The sequence below is a fragment of the Zootoca vivipara genome, chromosome 16, assembly GCF_965207765.1.
Source record: "Zootoca vivipara chromosome 16, rZooViv2.hap1.1, whole genome shotgun sequence".
NCBI lineage: Eukaryota > Metazoa > Chordata > Lepidosauria > Squamata > Lacertidae > Zootoca > Zootoca vivipara.
Window position 1 is genome coordinate 41,511,324 of NC_142599.1, and position 20,613 is coordinate 41,531,936.

The 20,613-nt window shown below is 48.7% G+C and overlaps 2 protein-coding genes across 2 annotated transcripts; both read right to left on the reverse strand.

The window, feature by feature from the left end:
- Nucleotides 1-1,425: 1,425 nt before the first annotated feature.
- On the reverse strand, nt 1,426-16,979 carry LOC148683237 (uncharacterized). The gene is made up of 6 exons (XM_088659963.1): nt 16,812-16,979; nt 11,328-11,419; nt 9,687-9,958; nt 6,731-7,054; nt 3,958-4,215; nt 1,426-3,125 (listed from the first exon to the last, which is right to left on the reverse strand). The coding sequence occupies exons 1-6, from the start codon at nt 16,977-16,979 to the stop codon at nt 2,935-2,937; spliced, it is 1,305 nt and encodes a 434-aa protein (XP_088516089.1). The 3' UTR covers nt 1,426-2,934.
- KCNJ9 (potassium inwardly rectifying channel subfamily J member 9) lies at nt 16,859-20,027 on the reverse strand. Its single transcript, XM_060269400.2, has 2 exons — nt 19,082-20,027; nt 16,859-17,315 (listed from the first exon to the last, which is right to left on the reverse strand). The coding sequence occupies exons 1-2, from the start codon at nt 20,007-20,009 to the stop codon at nt 16,987-16,989; spliced, it is 1,257 nt and encodes a 418-aa protein (XP_060125383.1). The 5' UTR covers nt 20,010-20,027; the 3' UTR covers nt 16,859-16,986.
- Nucleotides 20,028-20,613: the final 586 nt, after the last annotated feature.

Below are 20,613 nucleotides of genomic sequence, written 5' to 3' on the forward strand. Positions count from 1 at the left end.
GACAAACACTTACCGTCAGCATACAAATCAATATGGCTAACTTGATCAAAACACCCTCCCTCCCCACTCACGCAAGAAATTAAGGATCATCACAGCCAACCATAAACAAACAACCACATTCTAAGACACATCCTGACCTCTCTCACCAACAAAGAAGCACGAACAAACAACAGAGAACCTGCACAAACGACGCTGACGCCGAACCCCTACACATATCAAGAAAAACAGAAACATCGGCAATCCACCACACCCAACTCCCCATCCCACCTACCTCTTTCCCCCCCTTTCCCCCCTTCCTCATAATGTCTCAACAAGTTAAAAATTGATGTGTAAAAATGATGCATGAAAAAAAAAAACGAGACATTGCACTACCTTTGTAACCTAAGAAAATCTTTAATAAAAATAATTATTAAAAAAAAAAAAAAGAAAGGATTTAATTCAGAACCGTCTAGGCTAGAAAGAGATTTGCTGAATAGTAATAATAAGACCATATCCAAAATGTATCACCTACTCCTCGATTGGGAAGTCCAGGAAGAAGCAGTGAAAGAGGTCATGATTAAGTGGGCCCAGGACTTTGGCCATACAATAATGATGGAGGAATGGGAGGCCCTGTGGAAATGTAACATGAAGTTTACGGCATCATATACAATCAAAGAAAATATGCTCAAAATGATGTACCGGTGGTACCTCACGCCTTCCAAATTATCTAAAATGTATCAAAGTACAGTATAGCAGATGTATGTTGGAGGTGTGGGGACGCAAGAGGGGATATGATACATATGTGGTGGGGCTGCCGTAAGATAAAAGATTTTTGGAACAAAATCTACAAGGAAATGAAAAAGATATTTAAAATTACTTTTGTAAAAAAAACAGAGCCATTTCTTCTCGGAATTTTGGGGAAAGACCTCCCAGTAAATTTTAGAGAGATCTTCCTATACGCCACGGCAGCAGCCCGCTTGCTAATAGCCATCAACTGGAAAGGGGATAAAACCCCCACTGTTTGAGAATGGCAAATTAAGCTGTTAGAATTTCTGGAAATGGCTCAATTAACAGATAATCTAAGGGGAAAATCGAAACAGTCATTTGCGGAAAAGTGGGGAAAATTCTGGAAATACTTACAAGAAAATGACCCAAAAGACGGAATCTTCATGGCAGTCTTGGAATGATTGATTTACAACAAAGAATTAGATAATTGGGTATGATTGGCTTTAATATGTACAAAAGAAATAATAGGATTCTGATGAGTTAGGTTAGTACATAGGAAAGATTAAGGAGACACACGGCGGAGAGTGACGGGAAGTCAACGGTATTGATGTGATTAGTTATATATCATATATGTTACAGACCAACATTTTGTTGTTTCGTAGAGTATGAAGAGCCTTTATTTATTTTTATTTTGTTTTTTATTTTATTTTATTTCCAATGGATTTATGAAGAAGGAAATAAGAGACAAGAACACGTAAAATCTGCAACGTATAATGATTTTATTTCGTAACTGTAATGGAATAATTGTAGAATTGTAGAATTTCACAATGACTCAATAAAGTATGGGGAGGAAAAAAGAAAGAAAACAATTTATGTATCTGTTTCATGTAATTTAGACACCGCTCTTGACTGTAAAACAACAAAAACTCTCAAAGCAGTTTACAAACAAAACTCAGTAAAACAACTTCTTAAAAACATTCAAAAAATTAAAACCAACAGCAAACCAAAAACAGATGCCAACCCATGCCAATATTCTACATATCTGGACTAAACAATAATGTTTTTAGTGGGTGCCGAAAAGAGCCCAGTTGAAAGCGCCTGCCTGGTGTCAAGAGGCAGGGAGTTCCAAAGTTTAGGTGCTGCCACACTGCAAAATTGATTCCATGCCGAGGGGGAACAGGGATTATGTGGCACTGGGAGCAGTGCCAGTTCCACCCGTTGAAGCAGTCGTGGATGGGGTGATAATGGCACAAGCTTATGCATGTCTACTCAGAAGTAAGCCCCACTATGTCCAATCATGGCGTTTCCTCCCAGGTAAACCCTGTATATAGGGCTACAGCATAAGGGGGTCTCTGAAACAGCCACAGATTACACACTCCCTCTTTGCTGTCTTGTCCCTATTTGCTGAGAAGCAAGTGGCATGGAGTTCCATAGGACCACCTCCCTGGAAATGGTGCATAGGACTGTGGCTTAATACAGCATGACTCTGGAAAGGGTGCAAGAATAATAGGTAGCTCAGGGACAGGGCATCTGCTCTGCATGCATAAGGCCCCAGGCTCAATTCCCCCAAGCTGGGCATGTTCCTCTGCCTGAAATCCCAGAGAGCCGCTGCTGCCACTCCGTGTGGGCCACCTTGAACTAGTAGGCCCAGGGCCTGACTCTGCATAAGGCATCTCCCTCTGCTCCAAGTGCCAGCTGTAGGATGGACCATCGACTTTGACTGTGATTCTGTTCCTCTTTGCTGGAATGAGATAAGAGTGTGCTTTTGGGGGGAGTACCTAAAATTTATTTGGGAGGAGGCATGTGATTGCACACTGCCCAAGCAATCTGTTGAGTGTTTGATTTAGCTGGGGTCAGACTAGATGACCTGCGGGGTCCCTTTCAACTCTACCATTCTATGATTCTGTGACTCAAGTCTCAAAAAGATTCTGTCTGCTTGGGGCCTTGGGTTCCTGCATTGCAGGGGGTTGAACTTGATGGCCCTTGGGGTCACCCCCCCCAACCCTACAGTTCTATGACCCTTTCCTTCCAACTGACTTGTAGGTTAGCCTTGAGGGTGAAATTGACAGAGCGAGTGGTCCTGTTTAGCTAGGAGTAAGAAGCCCCCCCTGAGCTCAGTGCTGCTGACTCCCATAAGACTGGAAAGAATGTTTGGAGACCTTGGGGTGGATGGGAAGAAAGCGGCAAACTTGGCCCTCGCCTTTTCTAAGAATTGTTTCCATGTGGGCATTAATTCGCGTAGTCCACTTCGTAATCGGCTTCTTCAAAGTGGACAACTTCATAGTCCACGTCTGTCCCTTCCTTTGTGACAGTATATTGTGTGGGTTTGACTTTCTTGAAATGGTGATAATAGAGGAAAAAGAGGGGGGCGGGCATGAGAGTGATTTTTGCAACCCAGTAGCAGAGCACCATGAAAAGTCCTGCGGAAAGGAGAGGGAGAGAGATTTGATTCATGTTTGTTTATTGGGAAATCGCATAAACTTATTTAGCCAAAAACACAAATTCTCCAAGTGCTGTGCAAAGAGGGGAGGTAAAGGATTGGCTTAAAACCACCAATTTGTCTGGAAAGAAATAGAAGGATGTGGGAAGAGCCAGCAGGATCAGACCCATCTAGCCTAGCATCCTAATCTCTTAGGGACCGGATACTCCTAAGGACCTAGGAATCTGGATAAACTGCTCCTGAAGCTGGAGTTTCCATAAGAATACAGGAAGAGTCTGGCTGCTGCCGGATCAGGCCAAAGGGGGCCCATCCAGTCCAGCCTCCTCACGGTGGCCAACCAGGTGCCCCAAAGGGAAGCTTACTAGTAGGATCTGAGCACAAGAGCAGCTCTCTTCCCCTCCTGCAATTTCCAGCAACTGGCATTCAGAACCACTGCTGCCTCCAGTTGTGCCTAGTAGCCCTCCATAGTCCTCTCCTCCTCCATGAATTTGTCTCCTAATCCTCTTTTAAATCCATCCAAATCGTTGGCCATTGCTGCCTCCAGTCCAGTCGGAGGGAGTTCCATAGGTTAACTGTGCTGCTGTGAAGAAAGACTTTCTTTTATCCATGCTGAATCTGCCAATGGTCAACTTTCTTGGATGCCCATGAATTCTAGTTTTAGGAGAAAACTTTTATCTGCCTTCTCCATGCCAGGCATTATTTTTGAAATTTCTGTTGTGTCCCTTGCATTATAGGGGGTTGGACTAGATGACCCTCAAGGGTCCCTCCCAACTCTTCTTTGATTCACCGATTCCTTGAAGGAATTGAATTACCTGAAGCCTTGACCCCGCAGTCTTCGTAGGGAGAGATGTCCCGTGTCACCTGGACCCCAAGAGCCTCTGCGCTGCATGAGTAGGACTGATGTACATCTGTGGGGTGCATGATGAGGTCGAGCCGGCTGCTTTGGGACAGTGGGGCCCCCGTGGCTGTGAGAGTCCACTTGTAGGTCACGTTGACCCTCTTCCCGGCACCCAACTCGCAGGACAAAGTGCAGGAGCTGATCTCCCACCATGTTTTGGTGATGTTGATGCCTGCAGAGGGGCAGGGAAAGGTGGGGGGAGATGGACAAGAATTGGGGGATGGGAAAAGAAGCACGTCATTCTACCCCCCCTGAACCCTTTATGTGACTGAATCTAGCCATAGTGAGCCAACCATGTGATGCAGCAGCAAAAAAGGCTAAGGCTATTTTCTAGGCTGCATCAACAGAAGTCTAGTGCCCAGATCAAGGGAAGTGATAGCACCACTGTATTCTGCCTTGGCCAGACCCCACCTGGAGTCCTGCATCCAGTTTGGGGCTCCTCAGTTTGAGGAGGATATTGAAAAGCTGGAGCGTGTGCAGAGGAGGGTGACTGAGATGGTCAAGGGTCAAGAAGCCAAGTCTCAGGGGGAAAGGTTGAGAGAGTTGGAGAAAAGGGGACTGAGAGGAGATTCGATGGCCATCTTCAAATATCTCAAGGGATTTCCCATGGAAGACAGAGCAGTTTTTTTTGTCTGGTGCTCTGGAGGGCTAGACCCCAACCGACAGATTCAAATGACAAGAAAGGAGATTTTGACTAAACTTTAGGAAGAACTGTCTGTGAGTAAGAGCTGTTTGACAGCAGAACGAAGTCCCTTAGAAGGTGGTGGCCTCTCCTTCCCCAAGGATGCTGGGTGGGCATTTGTGAGAGGTGCGTAACCGGCGATTCCTGCATTGCAGGGGGCTAGACTAGATTACTCCTGGGGTCCCTTCCAGCTCTACAGTTCTGTGGTTCTATGTTTGGGGAACCTTGCTGAATGATGTCAAACCAGGGACACACACACACCCGTCCCCTCCTGGGGGCCGCTTTGGTGCTACGATCTGGGACACCCAAACAGTGAGAAGGTGGGTGAAGAAAGTGGATAGAAAAAAGTTTTTCTCTCTAGAAGCACACAATTGTAGAGTTGGAAGGGACCCCAAGAGTCATCTAGTCCACGCCCTGCAATTGCAGGACCCTCCGCTAAAGAATCCAGGACAGGTGATCATCTCCCATAACACTAGAACTCACAGACATGCAATTGATGCTGAACATGGGAAATTCAGGACAGATAAAGAAAATTCTTCACGCAGTGCAGAGTTAAACTTTGGAACTCCCTGCCCCAGGAGACAGGGATGCCCAATAACTTGGATGGCTTTAAAAGAGTAATGGAGGGGGAGAGGGCTCTGTTCTGCCTCTACAGTAGCAAGGTAGCAAGGTAGCAAGGCTTCTGAATGCCGCAGGAGGGGAGAGCTGCTCTTGCACTCGGATCCTGCACGATGGTTTCCCTTTGAGGCAACTGGCTGGGCATGGGCACTGAGAGAACAGGAGGCTGGGCCAGGTGGGCCACGGACTTGATGCTCTGGCAAAATGTTGCCATGTCACAGTTGATTGGCTTCCCCTCAGGAACCTGGAAGTTTGACTCAGCTCTTCGTGGAAGGGATGTGAGTCGCCGGGAGGAGCAAGTTGGTTTCTTATCAACAGAGATGCAGTTGAGCCCATCGCAGGAAACCAGTCAGAGGCAGAGTATGAAAGCCTCTAATCACGCCCTGGACTCTCAAACTGCGTTGTTGAAAGATGGTTTTGCTCACACGCACCCATTCCTGTTATCGCTCTATGCGAACCATGCAACTGTTTTGGCTAATTGCTTCTCTGAATTGACAGGGATGTTGTTGGTGGTGGTGGTGAGGGGCTGCTGCTGGCCCTGGATTCATCTGCAGGATTTTTTTTGGGGGGGGGAAATAAAGCACTAGAAAGTGGGGACCAAATAATAGTACATGCACATTTTGCCTTGTGAGAAGAGCCTGCTGGATCAGGCCAATGGCCCATCTAGTCCAGCATCCTGCCCTCACAGTGGCCAAATGCCCCTATGAACCTAGGAACCCAGATAGACTGCCTCTGAACCTGAAGGTTCCATAAGAACAGAAGAAGAACCTGCTGGATCAGGCCAAAGGGGGCCCTCAAGTCCAGCCTCCTCTTCCAACAGATGCCTCTTTTAGGAAACCTGCAAGCAGCACCTGAGCACAAGAGCAACTCTCTCCCCTCCTGCCACCTCCAGCACCTGGTATGTATTCAGAAGCATGGCTGCCTCCAGCCATGGGGGCAGAGCCTAGCCATTGTGGCTAGTAGCCCTCAATAGCCCTCCTCCATGAATTTGTCCAATCTTTTTAAAGCCACCCAGTTTGGCAGCCATCACTGCCTCCTGCAGAAGGGAGTTCCACAGTTTTAACTATGTGCTGCATGAAGAAGAACTTTATTTTGCCAGTCCCAAATCAAGCGGCTGTCTCTGTAGCACAATATACAGACCCTACATCCTCGATAATGCCCCTTCTTTTTCCAACCCATGAGCTGAATCTCTCTAACAGTAACTTTTCTCTAAACTACTCCACCCGGCAACATTTCCCTGAAGATCTACTGAGGCCACAAATAGCAACTCCCATTAGGAGTGATCCCCGCATTGCAGGGGGTTTGGACCCTTGGGATTCCTGCCCAACGCCACATTTCTATGATCCTATGGTTCCCGAGGAAGCCTTGCTGTGCCCTCAGAACTTACGAAATATGAACAGAGTGTAATTTTTTAAGATGATCTCGCTGGGGACGACTCCCATCACGACTTCGTAGGGCCCCCCGTCCGCCAGGGTCAAGTTGCGTATTTGCAAGATGTTCTTCTCCCTGGAGAAGTTTACTCTCCCAGAATACTCTGTGTCGATGACAAACAAGGGTCCCTGGGGGCTCCACAGAGCCAGTGCCTTCTTCCTCGACAAAGACTTCCAGTTCAAGAGGAGTTTGGAGGTGTTCTGGGGAGGAATTGCCAGGGGCAATGTGACAGACTCCCCAAAACTTTTGATGAGGTACACCCCTTCTGTGTCATCCAGCCCTGGGGCAACAAACCAAGAAGGGACAAGATCAGTGCCGGATTTACCGTACGTATAAGCTAAACAAACTATAGCTTAGGGCCCCACTCTCTTGGGGGCCCCAAAAACAATTAAAGGAAGAAAAACCTGGATGTACATTTCCAAAATACATACAGCAACAGTGTTTTGTGTTGTGTAGGCTCCTATGATGTAAGTCATGGGCCCCGCCTGCTAGCCTGCTCCCTAAAATATCACTGGTTTGCTCCTTTCTATATATAGGGTGCCGACATTCTGCATTTGCAAATGACTTTAGATCCCTATTAGGTCCATAAATTACCATATAGCATATATTCAACACGAGAAACAGCAAAAATTTGTTGTTGACAAAGGACAGCTGGACATATAAAGGGCGCCATTACCTTCAGTAGCTTAGGGCCTCATCAAACCTAAATCCGGCCCTGGACAAGATGTTACCCCCCCCCAAAAAAATCTCTGAGTAGTATGAGATTTCAACTGATTTTTTTGTACAAGAACGGTTCCTTGCTACCCTCACCTGACAGGATCCAGCTCTAAAAAGAAACAGACTCCCCACCGCATTATGGAACGATAAGGGGGGAAATGAACAAATGACTCAGGGGAAGATGGATAATCACCCCACAAGCAAATCCTTCTCAATGTTCACTGTCGAATAACCTCCCTGAAAACAAATGGGGGGGGGTAGAACCCTCAATAAAGGCAAGATGCCATCAAACCTCCAGGTGAGCAAATCAGGATGAAGGCAAAACAGGAGCCCTATTTCTCTATGCGCATTGCCTGCTTGTACCTGAACCCCAAAAAGGCTCCCCAAGAGAAAGGGCAAGGGCAGCTCAAATTTGTGCTGGAAATATAAAAGGAAAGTGGATACCTTTCTGGGAAATGATATATAATGAGTTTTTAAGTTTTTAAGAAAACTTTTGTTAAAAAACCAGAGGCTTTTCTGTTAGGTATAATAGGTGAAGAACTCCCAAAATAAAATAAAAGACTGTTTATGTATGCAACGACGGCAGCGAGGGTGCTTCTGGCCCAGAGATGGAAAGAAGTTCCAGCTGTTCGGCAGTGGAATTTGCTACCAAGGAGTGTGGTGGAGTCTCCTTCTTTGGAGGTCTTTAAGCAGAGGCTTGACAGCCATATGTCAAGAATGCTTTGATGGTGTTTCCTGCTTGGCAGGGGGTTGGACTGGATGGCCCTTGTGGTCTCTTCCAACTCTATGATTCTAAGTACCGGCCAGAGAAGAGCGGCAGATCAAGCTGATGAATACGCAGAAATGGCAAGACTGACGGGAAAGATCAGACACCAGGAAGACCCAAGTATTCTTAAAATAACTTAAAATAACTTCTTAATATACTTAAAAGACCACTGTTGTTGTTGTTTAGTTGTGTAGTCGTGTCCGACTCTTCGTGACCCCATGGACCAGAGCATGCCAGGCTCCTGTCTTCCACTGCCTCCTGCAGTGTGGTCAGACTCATGTTCGTAGCTTCGAGAACACTGTCCAACCATCTCGTCCTCTGTCGTCCCCTTCTCCTTGTGCCCTCCATCTTTCCCTGCATCAGGGTCTTTTCCAGCGAGTCTTCTCTTCTCATGAGGTGGCCAAAGTATTGGAGCCTCAGCTTCAGGATCTGTCCTTCCAGCGAGCACTCAGGGCTGATTTCCTTCAGAATGGATAGGTTTGATCTTCTTGCAGTCGATGGGACTCTCAAGTCTCCTCCAGCACCATAATTCAAAAGCTTCCATTCTTCAGCGATCAGCCTTCTTTATGGTCCAGCTCTCACTTCCATACATCACTACTGGGAAAACCATAGCTTTAACTCTATGGGTCTTTGTCAGCCAGGTGATGTCTCTGCTTCTTAAGATGCTGTCTAGGTTTGTCATTGCTTTTTTCCAAGAAGCAGGCGTCTTTTAATTTCGTGACTGCTGTGGTGTAGTGGTTAAGAGCGGTAGACTCGTAATCTGGGGAACCGGGTTCATGTCTCCGCTCCTCCTCATGCAGCTGCTGGGTGACCTTGGGCTAGTCACACTTCTTTGAAGTCTCTCAGCCCCACCCACCTCACAGGGTGTCTGTTGTGGGGGAGGAGGGGAAAGGAGATTGTTAGCCGCTTTGAGACTCCTTCGGGTAGTGATAAAGCGGGATATCAAATCCAAACTCTTCTTCTTCTTCTTCTTCTTCTTCTTCTTCTTCTTCTTCTTCTTCTTCTTCTTCTTCTTCTTCTTCTTCTTCTTCTTCATCTGCAGTGATCATGGAGCCCAAGAAAGCAAAGACCACTGTAGACAGTTAAAATCATTGGCAGGGATACAATGACACTTGTAATGTGAAATGAACTTTGGTTACTATGATTATATAATAGATAGATAACGATAAAAGATGCAGGAACAAAGAAAAAGATAAAATCTTTAGAAATGGAACCCATGGAGGGAGGGAAGGTGGTCTGAAGGTTCAAAAGAACCTTTTTTATTTTTATAATTTGGAATGGTTACAGTTATTGTGTATAACCTTATATAAAACTACTGTAATAAAAATATTTTTAAAAGAGAAAGAAAGAAAGAAAGAAAGGCAAGGGCGCTGCATTATGGGGCAGAGAGAGAGAGAGAATTTAACTGAGTCTCCCAGATTTTACTCACTTGCAGCCTGGATGGTACAGAGGAGGAGGAGGACCACGAGGGGCTCCATGCTGGACATCTCTCTGGAGAGATTGGGACAACGGAAGATGTGCGAGGAGCCTGGGCAGCTCAGTGGGGCAGCCACCTCTCCTTCCCCTTTCTGCAATTTGGCCCAAAGCAAGGGGGGAGTGGCTTTCTCTTTGAAGGTCAGGCCAAGGAACCCAGGGTGGACCTTGGGGTCATGTGTCCCACACCGCAGAGTTGCCAGAGGCCTCTCTTTGGGCTCTGAACACCTTCCAGAAAGTGCAAGGGGACGTCCTTGCTGGTTCTGTGTAACGGAAGAATGAATTATCAGAGGTTGCAGAAGATGAAGGACCAGCAGCCAGCCTCTCCTGACGTCACGTCCTTAGGTGGGGGCTCCCAGGTGGGCCCCACCTCCTTACCTCTGGTGGCCACAGGGCTTGGAAAGAGCCTTGGAGGCAGATCTAAATCCCTGGGCAGCTTGACATCTGGTAGTTGTGAGGTTGTGTGCACAGCATTCCTCTGAAGCACATTGAAAGCACATTTCGCTCCTCAAAGAATCCTGGGAACTGTAGTTTAAGGGCACTGGGAATTGTAACTCTGTGAAGAATAAGCTGCAGGGCTGGAAACCCTAATGTGTTCGTTTGGGGCTTTTCACGCAAAGCAGCAGAGAAGTATAAAAAGGCTGATCCCGGCTACAATTTGCCAGAGACGTTTTTGCCACCTGCAGAGTCTGCACTCGCCTCTGCAGTCCTACCCTGCTGCCCACTCGGATGGGCCACTTTGGGTACACGTGTTGAACTGAGATGCCAGGTGACTGTCAGCCTGGTGGCGATAACACCAGGCAGCTGGACAAAAGGCTTATTTTCCCCAAAGAGTGTTGCCCGCCCCAGAGTGGAGTTTGTGAGTCAACAATGAGGCGACCACAAACCATCAACTGTCAACCTTTCCTGGCAGAGAGATAAGGAGAGGTCGGTGTCAAGATAAGAGCAATCTGCCTTGGCATCTCGCGCAGGTGGTGTATGATTTAAACCCGTCCCTTTGCCCGCGTGATTCTCCCCTTTCTGCACCACAAGAAAGCCCCCAAAATCAAGATATGGGCCCACTCTGCAAGCAGGGCGGCAAAGAATGCAAAGCAGCCCCTGTCTGAGCTGATCAGGAGGGGATTGTAATAGGTGGAGGAGGGAGGTGGTATATATATATATATATATATATATATATATATATATATATATATTACCAGAGAATTAAATGTGATCATCAAAGGTCTGCAGAATCATAGACTTGTAGAGTTGGGCAGGAACCCCAAGGGGACTCTCCTTCCTTGGAGGTGTTTAAGCAGAGGTCAGATGCCCATTTGTCATGGATGCTTTAGTTGAGATTCCTGCATTGCAGCGGGTTGGACTGGATGACCCTTGGGGGTCCCAGCTCTTCCGATATCCTTATGGGGAGGTTCGGCTGTACAGCCCCTGCCCTTTCCAAGCAGGAGGCCTGAGGTTCAACCCCTGAGGGGATCTCCAGACAAGGCTAGGAAAAACGTTTCCTGCCTGAAGCTCTGGAGAGCTGCTGCTGCTGCTGCCAGTCAGTGTCAGCCACACTGAGCTAGAGGGAGCCGATGAAGCAGCTTCATCTCCTGCTCACCTTATCAGGTCAGATGACGGCTGCTCGGATCTGCTACCAATCTGCCAAACGATCGCTGCTGTTTCTTGATTGCGGGGAGCCTTGGGTCCCAACTGAAAGAGTAAAATCAGATGAGAGGCTTTGGTTATCTGCTGCAAGCTGGGAGGGCTGCCAAAGCAGAGCCCTCCTTTCCTTATCTGGGTCCCCACTTCTCGTCTATCTTTGGCTCATAGCACTGGCTGTTGTTTTGGCTTGTGATTTTCTTGGCTCCAAAGCAGCGAGGAGAGAGTTGTACCTAGGGCCGCTTGTTTGAGCAATATGCTGGTCCATAAGAACACGAGATGAGCCTGCGGAAGGGAGTTCTATCTTTTAACTCTGCTGTGTGACGAAGGATCTTCCAAAGTCCAGCTTCTTCTGAATCTTCCAATGTTCAGCTTCACTGGGTGTCCATGAGTTCTAGTATGATGATGAGACAGAGGGGGGGGGGACCCTTTCTCTGTTCACTTTCTCTACGCGTGCATAGTTTTGCAAACATTTATCAGGTCACCGCTTCCTCGCCTAGGAAACCCAGTCAGATGGGTGGGTATTATTAATACAGTGGTACCTCGGTTTAAGTACACAATTGGTTCCAGAAGTCTGTACTTAACCTGAAGCGTACTTAACCTGAAGTGAACTTTCCCGTTGAAAGTAATGGAAAGTGGATTAATCCGTTCCAGACTAGTCTGAGGAATACTTAAACTGAAAGTACTCAAACCGAAGCATACTTAAACCGAGGTATGACTGTATTATTATTATTGGAATCTGAAAGCCCATCCCTCCATCTGCCTTAACTCCAATCAAAGCCCTCTTCTGCAAGCTGAGCTGAGCCCAAACTCCTAACATCTCCCCTATTGATAATCCTGCCCCACCGATCCTTTCCCATGTCTAGCAACCACCTCTACATCTTGTGGCAATGAGTCCCCAGGGCTCACAGAAAAGTGAGCGTAATATCAGGCACCACCTGGCAAGGGACACAGCTTCCGCTCTTTGTCTTCCATGTGGAAATGTTGGTAGGGCCAAGATTTTCAATGGCCGAGAGATCAGAGCACCTTGTTGGTGCTCGAGGTCTATGGCGGCAGCCTCCATCCTCTTACTTATGAGGGCACTTGTGGGATTGGTGCCCTCTTAGGCCTTTTTATCCAAACCCCCATGTTGTTCTGTGCCCTGTTTGTGACAGGCAGATGAAAGTGTGTTGCTGTTGCTGTTATCAGCCTGACATCGGTTGTGCAAAACTTAAGCCTCGCTAAGCTACCCAAGGGAGAGAGCTTAAAACACCCTCTTCAAGTTGTAAGCCTTGTGGATTAGCCCACTCTAAAGGGAGATGGCCCTTGGCCTGATTCTGCAGGAGTCAGACTGTGACAGGTCTGAGCATCAGAACACAATAAGCTGGATCAGGCCAAAGGAGGCCCATCTAGCCCAGCCTCCTCTCCTCACACTGGTCAGCCTGATGCCTGTGGGAAGCCCATAATAAGCATCTGAGTGCATGAGCAACTCTCCCCTTCTACGATTTTCGGCAACAGGCATTCAGAAGCAGGGCTGCCTCCAACTGGGGAGGCAGGGCAGAGCCATTGTGGCTAGTAGCCATCGATAGCCCCCTTTTTCCTCCATGAATTTGACTTGTCCCCTTGCAGAGCCATCCAGGTTGTTGGTTGTCTCTGCTTCCTGCGGGAGAGTGTGGGAGGTTGTGGTCAAAATCCAACAATGTATATTCTTCCCAGTTAGTAAGTTTAGGTTCAGAAGACCACGGAGCTGTATTGCTGATAGGCAAAGACTCAGACCATAGAAACGTAACTGGTAGAGAGGGCTCCGTGTGATGTCATTTCCCCTCCTCTCCTGGGAAGGCATATATAATTCTCTGTTCCTTCCCCCACCCCTTTCTCTTTCTTTGAGTAGCCATGAGGTTAGACATGCTGTTCGCTGGCTCCAGCCCAGACACATGCCTGAGGCTGTTTGTATTGTAAATATAAACATTTTACCTCCATAGTTTTTACTGCTACCATGTTAAGGATAACGATTTAATTTCCTGAAATGGGAATGTTTGCTTAGGTAGATTTGCTGTGTATTTTTAGTATGGTATTTTTCCCCTTTGGCCATAGCTCTCTCATGTGATTGGCTGACTGTGAGTCACATGGGAAAGGCATTCCATTCCGTTGTGACTGTTATTCCAGCAACTGTCATTTTTTAACTGCCTTTTCTGCTCTTCTCTCTGCAGGGCCGGCTCTAGGGGCAGGCTGGGTGGTGCAGGGCGCCAGGGTGCTGGGTCGGCCGGGGGGCGCTGCACGGCAAAGCCACACGAAAACCACGCTGCGCACTGCGCCCGCCCACCAGCCGCGGGAAGAAATGGGGTGGGGGCACCGGAGCGATCCATGCACATGGGCGCCCAACCCGCTTAAGACGGCCCTGTCTCTCTGTGTGCGTGAGGGAAAATGGCTGAGAGAGAGAGAGGTTTCTTCAGGATCCTGAGTGTTTGTCAGCGTGATCTGCCTGAAGTGAAGCAAACAGAGGAAGATCCCGAAATGTTAATAGGGAGAATCCTGTGCAGGAACAAAGTGAATAAGCATAAGATTGTTGATATGCTCTTCTCAGTTATATGTTTATGAAAGGAAAGTTCTTTTTGAATATTAGGAGTTTGGACTAACTGCAACGTACTGCAGCTGAGAACCACGCCAAGACTATGAGTAAGTAATTCATATTTCTAGTTACAGGTAGGTAGCCATGTTGGTCTGCCATAGTTGAAACAAAATAAAAATATTCCTTCCAGTAGCACCTTAGACACCAACTAAGTTTGTCATGGGTATGAGCTTTCTTGTGCATGCTCACTTCTTCAGATACACTGAAACAGAAGTCACCAGACCCTTATATATATAGTAAGAGGGTGGGGAGGGGTATTACTCAGAAGGGGGGTGGGAATGGGTGATTGGCTGATAGGAGTGGTAAACCTGTTTATGACTGTTAATGACTGCAATTGGTCTTACAGGAAAAAGCAAGGGGTGAGATGGCTAAAAATAGCTTTATCGTGTATAATGAGATAAGAATCCAATGTCTCTCTTCAGACCAGACCAGGTCTCTCCATGGTTTTAAGTTTGGTAATAAGTTGTAATTCAGCAACTTCTCTTTCCAGTCTATTTCTGAAATTCTTTTGTAATAAGACAGCAACTTTGACATCTTGTATAGAATGTCCAGGGAGATTGGAGTGTTTCTCTGAAGTGTTTCTCCTACTGGTTTCTCTGTCTTGTGATTCCTGATGTCAGATTTATGTCCATTTATCCTTTGGCGTAGGGAACAAAGGGAACTGTTCCCCTTGAGAACTTTTCCCTGGTGTGTTCTGAATTTTTAGGGAAGTTTAGGGACGTTTTTTAATGACTGATGTTTTAATGCATTTTTAATCTCCTGTTGGAAGCCTCCCAGAGTGGCTGGGGAAATTTATTATAAGTAATAAATTATTATTATTATTAGGAGCGAGGGACAGTGGAGTCTCAGCAATGGACCCATTCATGTTTCCTCAATATAAGAAGAGACTTCTGGGTTGCATAGAGACGCTGAACATTGAACAGGAGGAAGATTGATACTTTTTTGTTTGGAGCATGCCACTAGTCCTCATGGAGGCAGCATGCCATAATCCATATGGCTCACCCCCTTCCTCTCTGGGAACATTGCTTCAGTGCCCAGCCTATCACACAGGGTTGTTGGGTTGGTTGAATGACGGAGAGGGGAGAAGCACATCAGCTACTTTGAACACCTTGGAGGGAAAATGCAAATCTATATAAATAAGTAAAGATAACCTTGTGTAAAATCTTAAATCTCCAAAAGTGCTTGACCGATTGCTTTGAAATTTTGACACAATGTTGGCACACCGTACACGAGTGTTTTCATATACCTAGATTATATAGATGTCTCCCCTGTGACAGGTAAGAACATGCTTTTTTAAAGAAAAACATCGCCATCTGCTGGATGTCAAAGCAGCAAAACCTCAGCTGTGCCTCAGGATGCCACAGCTGCTGCCATTGGCTACAGACTATCTGTGACATCACAATAACATGGCATTGCCCAGCCAGCACAGCTGAGGATGCTGCATCATCATCTCAGGCCTCAGCTGCTGCCATTGGCTGAAGACTATCTGTGACATCACAAACGAACATGGCAACCTACTGAATATAAATATGCGAGCGCACAGAGGCTGTCCGGTGGGCGGGGAGGGCGGGGGCTGAATCCTGTCCCTTCGCCTGCCGCCAGGCCCTCCCCAAGATGTGCATGGGGTATGCAAGGAGGAGGGGGGTCGGGGGGGGTTGAATGCTGTCATGCGGGAGGACTATAACGTCATGCAGCAGCAGGGGGCAAAGAGGGGTGTTGTGACGTTATGCGGCAGGGGTGGGGAATGGGGGTGCTGAGTGGTGGAGGCCCATGGGCTTGAGGAGGGTGAATGGGTCGGGATGGGGTGGGGGGATTTCCCACAATGCGCGTGGGTGGGGGAGTTGCTTTCCCATTTAACAGACTGAGCCACAGCAATGCGTGAACCCCGGGAACCCCGAAGGGAAACCCCAGAGGAGAAAGGATTAGAGTCCGGGGATTGGTGCTGGGGCACCGAGGAGAGGTCAGAGGGAGAAGATTGGCAGGAGGGGCTGGATGCTTAAGGAACAACAGGCTTTAGTGAGAAGCAAGAACCTGTGACACTGTGACAGGGAGCGGTTCAGACTCCGAGGCTGAAGCAAAGGAGGGGGTCAAGGGGCTGCTGGAGCATTCAGAGAGTCTCCCTGTTCTGCTGCAACAAGCTCCACTCATCGTTGTTCTCCCAGAACACATAGAGAAATGAAAAGAGCAGGACAGGGGCCAGAGGTGTGCAAACACAATTGGAGACTGCTTGGGAAACATCTGGGAGAGGAGGAGCCTTAGGAAGTGGGGGTGGGGGTGGGGGACCTTCAGTTCTGGCCACTGCTGCATAGGTACAAAATCTGCTGGGAAGTGTTGCTGAGTTGCATGCCATTTCCTGAATAAAGAGTTCACTGTCAACAGAGACCTGCATCTTTCTGCAGACCTGCGCCTGACTAATAATAATAATAATAATAATAATTTATTATTTGTACCCTGCCCATCTGGCAGGGTTCATAGGGGTGGTTATTGGCCAGCCTCCCATCCTTTCTCCACCCCCTTGCAAAAGACCCCCTCCCCAGCCCCAGAGTCTCCCATGATATTGGACCACCTACAGGATCACCAGTCAAGACTCCAGCTTCCCTCTTTATTGCCCAGGTTTATTGGCTAGCTGTACAGATAGAAATGTAAGGGTTTGTGTGTGTGTGTCGAAGGCAAACTTTCCCAACCCCATGCCCTCCGAGTGCCGATGGATGACAGTTCCCTTCCTCCAAAATCCCAGCTGCTGGGCGTTGGAGTCTGACGGTATCTGGAGGGGTCCCAGGTTTGGGGGAACAACTGGTTTTTAAGGGGGTCATTAAGAATCCCTTTCGGGGCTACTTCTCTGGTCCGTTGATGAAGCCCCGCATCCTCCTTCCGCTCTCTGGAGATGCAGCCTGCCACCCGCCCTGTTGCCTTGCTCTCACTGCGGCTTGTCCGTGCTTCCTCCTCGCTGGGAAGTGGGCCTGAAGCGAGGCCTCCTGGCCTGGCTTGGCCACCTCTCCCCATGGCTCCATCAGACCTTGGACTCGCTCTCGGCACTGGCAAGGTTCCCGTTCCTCTCCTTGTCCGCATCCTCCTCCACCGCTGCTTTCTCAGTAGTCCCTTCCTCCACCTTCTCGTCCAGCCGGCTGGGGATGGACCAGTATAGGTGGGCATCCATGCGGGCGGCCGCCTCGGACAGTTCCCGGGCGCTGCAGCTGGGCGTGGGCACCTCGAAGGTCTGGTGGAAGCTGTTGTAGTCCACTTCGTAGAAGCCATCCTCCAGAGAGAGGACGGACATGAAGCGATGGCCCCACAGGACTTCGTCCATCAGGTACGAGCTTCGCGCTTGGCAGGTCATCCCTGGGGGGGGGGTCAAACAGAGAAAGCAGGGAAACTGAGTCAGGATGGGCAGAGTCACCAAACGCCACCTTCAGGTGGAGGTGGACATTCGACCGGCCGAGCTGGTGCCGCATAATGCCCTGGCACAAAACCGATCTTATATGCGGCAGTAGCTACCCTTTGGAACTCCCTGCCTATTGAGACAGGGATCTACCTCACGTGAGCTGCCCACCATTTCCCCAAGTCAAGTCATCACATCTCCTGCTGAGCTTCTTCATACGCAAAGAGCAGAGCCAGCCCACCAATGAGGCGAGCTGAATCACCTTCCTCAGGCGGCAGAAGGCCAAGAGGCGGCACCCTGCCTGCCCCATGGCTGCCGCCTGAGGAATGCTCCCCTCTTTAGTTACTTATTTATTAGATTTATATACTGACTGTTGGGTCCACCTATTATTTATTTACTTATTAATTTACTATTCAATTTGCTCCATAGAACAAACTTTTCCATCTTTTGGATGGTCGGTAAAGGGGAAAACCAAGGTAAATCAGGTGAAAATGCTATCAAAGGAAGAAATTCTTAGGTAACTCAATGTCTATATAGCCCCAAGCAGCTTAATAAACAGAAAATGGCTTCATTGCCCCATTCAATTGTGCAGCCAAGAGAGAAACTGCAGAGCACTTGCCCCAGTTTTCAAAGCACACCAACATTTTGACTTCAGTTTAAGCAACACAAGTAACCTACCGGTAGCTCAGTACTGTCTGCACTGACTGGCAGCAGTGGCTCTTTTCAGAAAGAGCAAGCACCCCCACTTCCACCTGGGACCTTCTGCATGCAAAGCAGATGCTTTGCCATGGAGGCTTTCATCTAAAAAATAAGGTTCTGGTCCTCATTGTTCTAATTGGGGATCATCTGCTCTGAGTACCAAGCCACATTCCCCCCCCCCCCATGTCTGGCTTTGCGGACACATCTTTATTTCCAACTAGATATATACTCGGAGTCAAGAGTGAATTTCATGCTCTTTATTCAGCTCATAGTCATCAAGGAGGAGAAGAGAAGACGAATGGCTCTTTTCCCAAAACCATCTGCTTATATACATTATTTACACAATGGGCCTTGCGTGATTGGCTACTTCAGGGCTACACCTGTGGGCCAATTATATTGTGGATTGACTTTTGCCTGCAGCCTGATTGGCTGCTCCTACAGGCCAATCAGGTAGCAGATTCACTTCTGCCAGCCGCCTGATTGGCTGCTCCAGCAGGCCAATCAGGTTGCGGATTCACTTCCACCTGGAGTTGGATTGGGTAGCTCCCGCTGATTCTGAATCCTATTGTTCTAGGATTCAGCTCAGTACATAACACAACTAGATATATATAAGCTGTGCTGCCTCCCTCCCTGTTGCTCCAGGTGGTCGTCATCATCATCATCATCATCACCACCATCATCTCTCTCTCTCTCTCTCTCTCTCTCTCTCTCTCTCTCTCTCTCTCTCTCTCTCTCTCTGCTATTTACAGCAATAAACCACAAAACTCTACAATAAAAACCGTATAAAAATGGGGGGGGGGAATCCAGACATCGATTAACCATTGTGGAAAGGTGTCCTCAATTTCGTGGACAATTATGCAGTCAAGTTTCCCGCATTTGGGGAAATCGCAGGGGTCAGCACAGGTCCTGGTGGGATAGAAAAGTTTCCAGTGGCCATATAAAAGTTGGCTTATGGGTTGGATAATTTTTTGGGCCGGTGGTAGTGGAGCATCCCCTCCCTCCCTCCCTCTGGCCCACCCCCACCTACCTGTGGCCTCCACCATCCCCTCCAGGATGACCACGATCTCAAAGTCGTCCTTCTTGAGCTGTTCCCGGGAGACCTCCCAGAAGGGGCTGTGCTCATTGATCTCATGGCTGATGATGAGCGGGGAGACCAGGAAGAGGCGGTCGTCTCCGGTCTCAAAGCCCACGTTGATGTCTGTCTGGTTGAGGGGGATGAACTCCCCTTCCTGGGTCTGCTTGGACTTGATGAGCTTGGCTCGGATGGAGGCCTCCACAATGTGCGAGTTGCGCAAGTCCCCCACGCGGAACATGAGGCAGAGGCGGTCGTCGCGCAGGGAGACGACGGCATGCGAGGAGAAGACCAGCGTCTCGGCCCTCTTGTTGGGCTGCGAGATCTTGACGAACATGCAGCCCACCATGAAGGCATTGACCATGGAGCCCAGGATGGCCTGCAGCAGGAGAAGGATGATGCCCTCGGGGCACTTGTCTGTGATGACCCGATGGCCGTAGCCGATGGTGGTCTCCGTCTCAATGGAGAAGAGGAAGGCCGAGACGAAGCCGTTGAGGTTGTTGACACATGGCGTCCAGGCGTCGTCGCCCAGGTGGTCCAGGTCTCCGCGGCAGTAGGCGATGAACCACCAGATGAGGCCGAAGAACAACCAGGTGCTGGCATAAGCCAGGATGAAGACCAGCAGGCTGAAGCGCCACTTGAGGTCCACCAGCGTCGTGAAGATGTCCGTCAGGTAGCGGTAGGTCTCATGGACGTTGCCATGCTGGACGTTGCACTTGCCGTCCTTCTCCACGTACCGCTGCCGCCCCCTCTTCTTCTCCGCCTTCTCGGGCTCCTCGCCCAGGCGCCGCAGGGCTGCCGGCTTGAGCTGGGGGCCAGGGACCTTGGCATCGGGCGCCAGGGGCTCATGGATGGAGGAGAAGGCCGAGTTGTCCTTCGCCATGTTAGTGCTCGCGGGGCCCGGGCAGTGGCTCCGAGTCTGCGGAGGGGGAAATGCACAAGGCCTGGTTAATGCCGGGCCAGGCCACTGACTACAGTGTTGCCTGCTCTGACTGGCAGCAGCTCTCTGGGGTTTCAGGCAGGAAAAGGGCATTTTTCCAGCCTTTCTTGGAGATGCTGCTAGTGGGGGTTGAAGCTGGGGCCTTCTGCATACCAAGCAGGTGCTCTGCCACTTACATGTGACCCTCCCTTCAAAAGCAAAGCAGGATTCTAGTCTTCCTGATTCAGAATAAAGAGTTTACCTGAGGAAAGCTGCCTTATACTGAGTGGTACTATTGGGGCCCATCTTGCTGAGTTCTGCCTTCACTGACCGGCAGCAGCAGCTCTCCAGGACATTCCAGGCAGGGGATCTTTGCCCTGGAGATGCCAAAGGGGACCGAATCTGGGATGCCCACCCTGAACCAGATGGCAGACAGGGCTATGGTTGGAGCCGGGTGTGAGTTGCTACCCAGGCAATAAGCAGACAAGATGAAACAGGAGCAGCGATGAGGCTGTCTGTTCCACAAAACGGAAGCATTTTATCTTCAAATGGTAAAACCAGAAGTGTC

What these genes read in the sequence shown, in the direction of transcription:
- LOC148683237 (XM_088659963.1), bottom strand. Translation starts at nt 16,979, where the DNA reads ATGGGGAGAGGTGGCCAAGCCAGGCCAGGAGGCCTCGCTTCAGGCCCA. An exon ending in CTGTACCATCCAGGCTGCAA is followed by an intron (nt 7,055 to 9,686) that starts GTGAGTAAAATC and finishes TTGTTGCCCCAG; the next exon opens with GGCTGGATGACACAGAAGGG. An exon ending in CTGCGGGGTCAAGGCTTCAG is followed by an intron (nt 3,126 to 3,957) that starts GTAATTCAATTC and finishes TCCTTTCCGCAG; the next exon opens with GACTTTTCATGGTGCTCTGC.
- KCNJ9 (XM_060269400.2), bottom strand. Translation starts at nt 20,009, where the DNA reads ATGGCGAAGGACAACTCGGCCTTCTCCTCCATCCATGAGCCCCTGGCG. An exon ending in GGGGATGGTGGAGGCCACAG is followed by an intron (nt 17,316 to 19,081) that starts GTAGGTGGGGGT and finishes CCCCCCCCCCAG; the next exon opens with GGATGACCTGCCAAGCGCGA.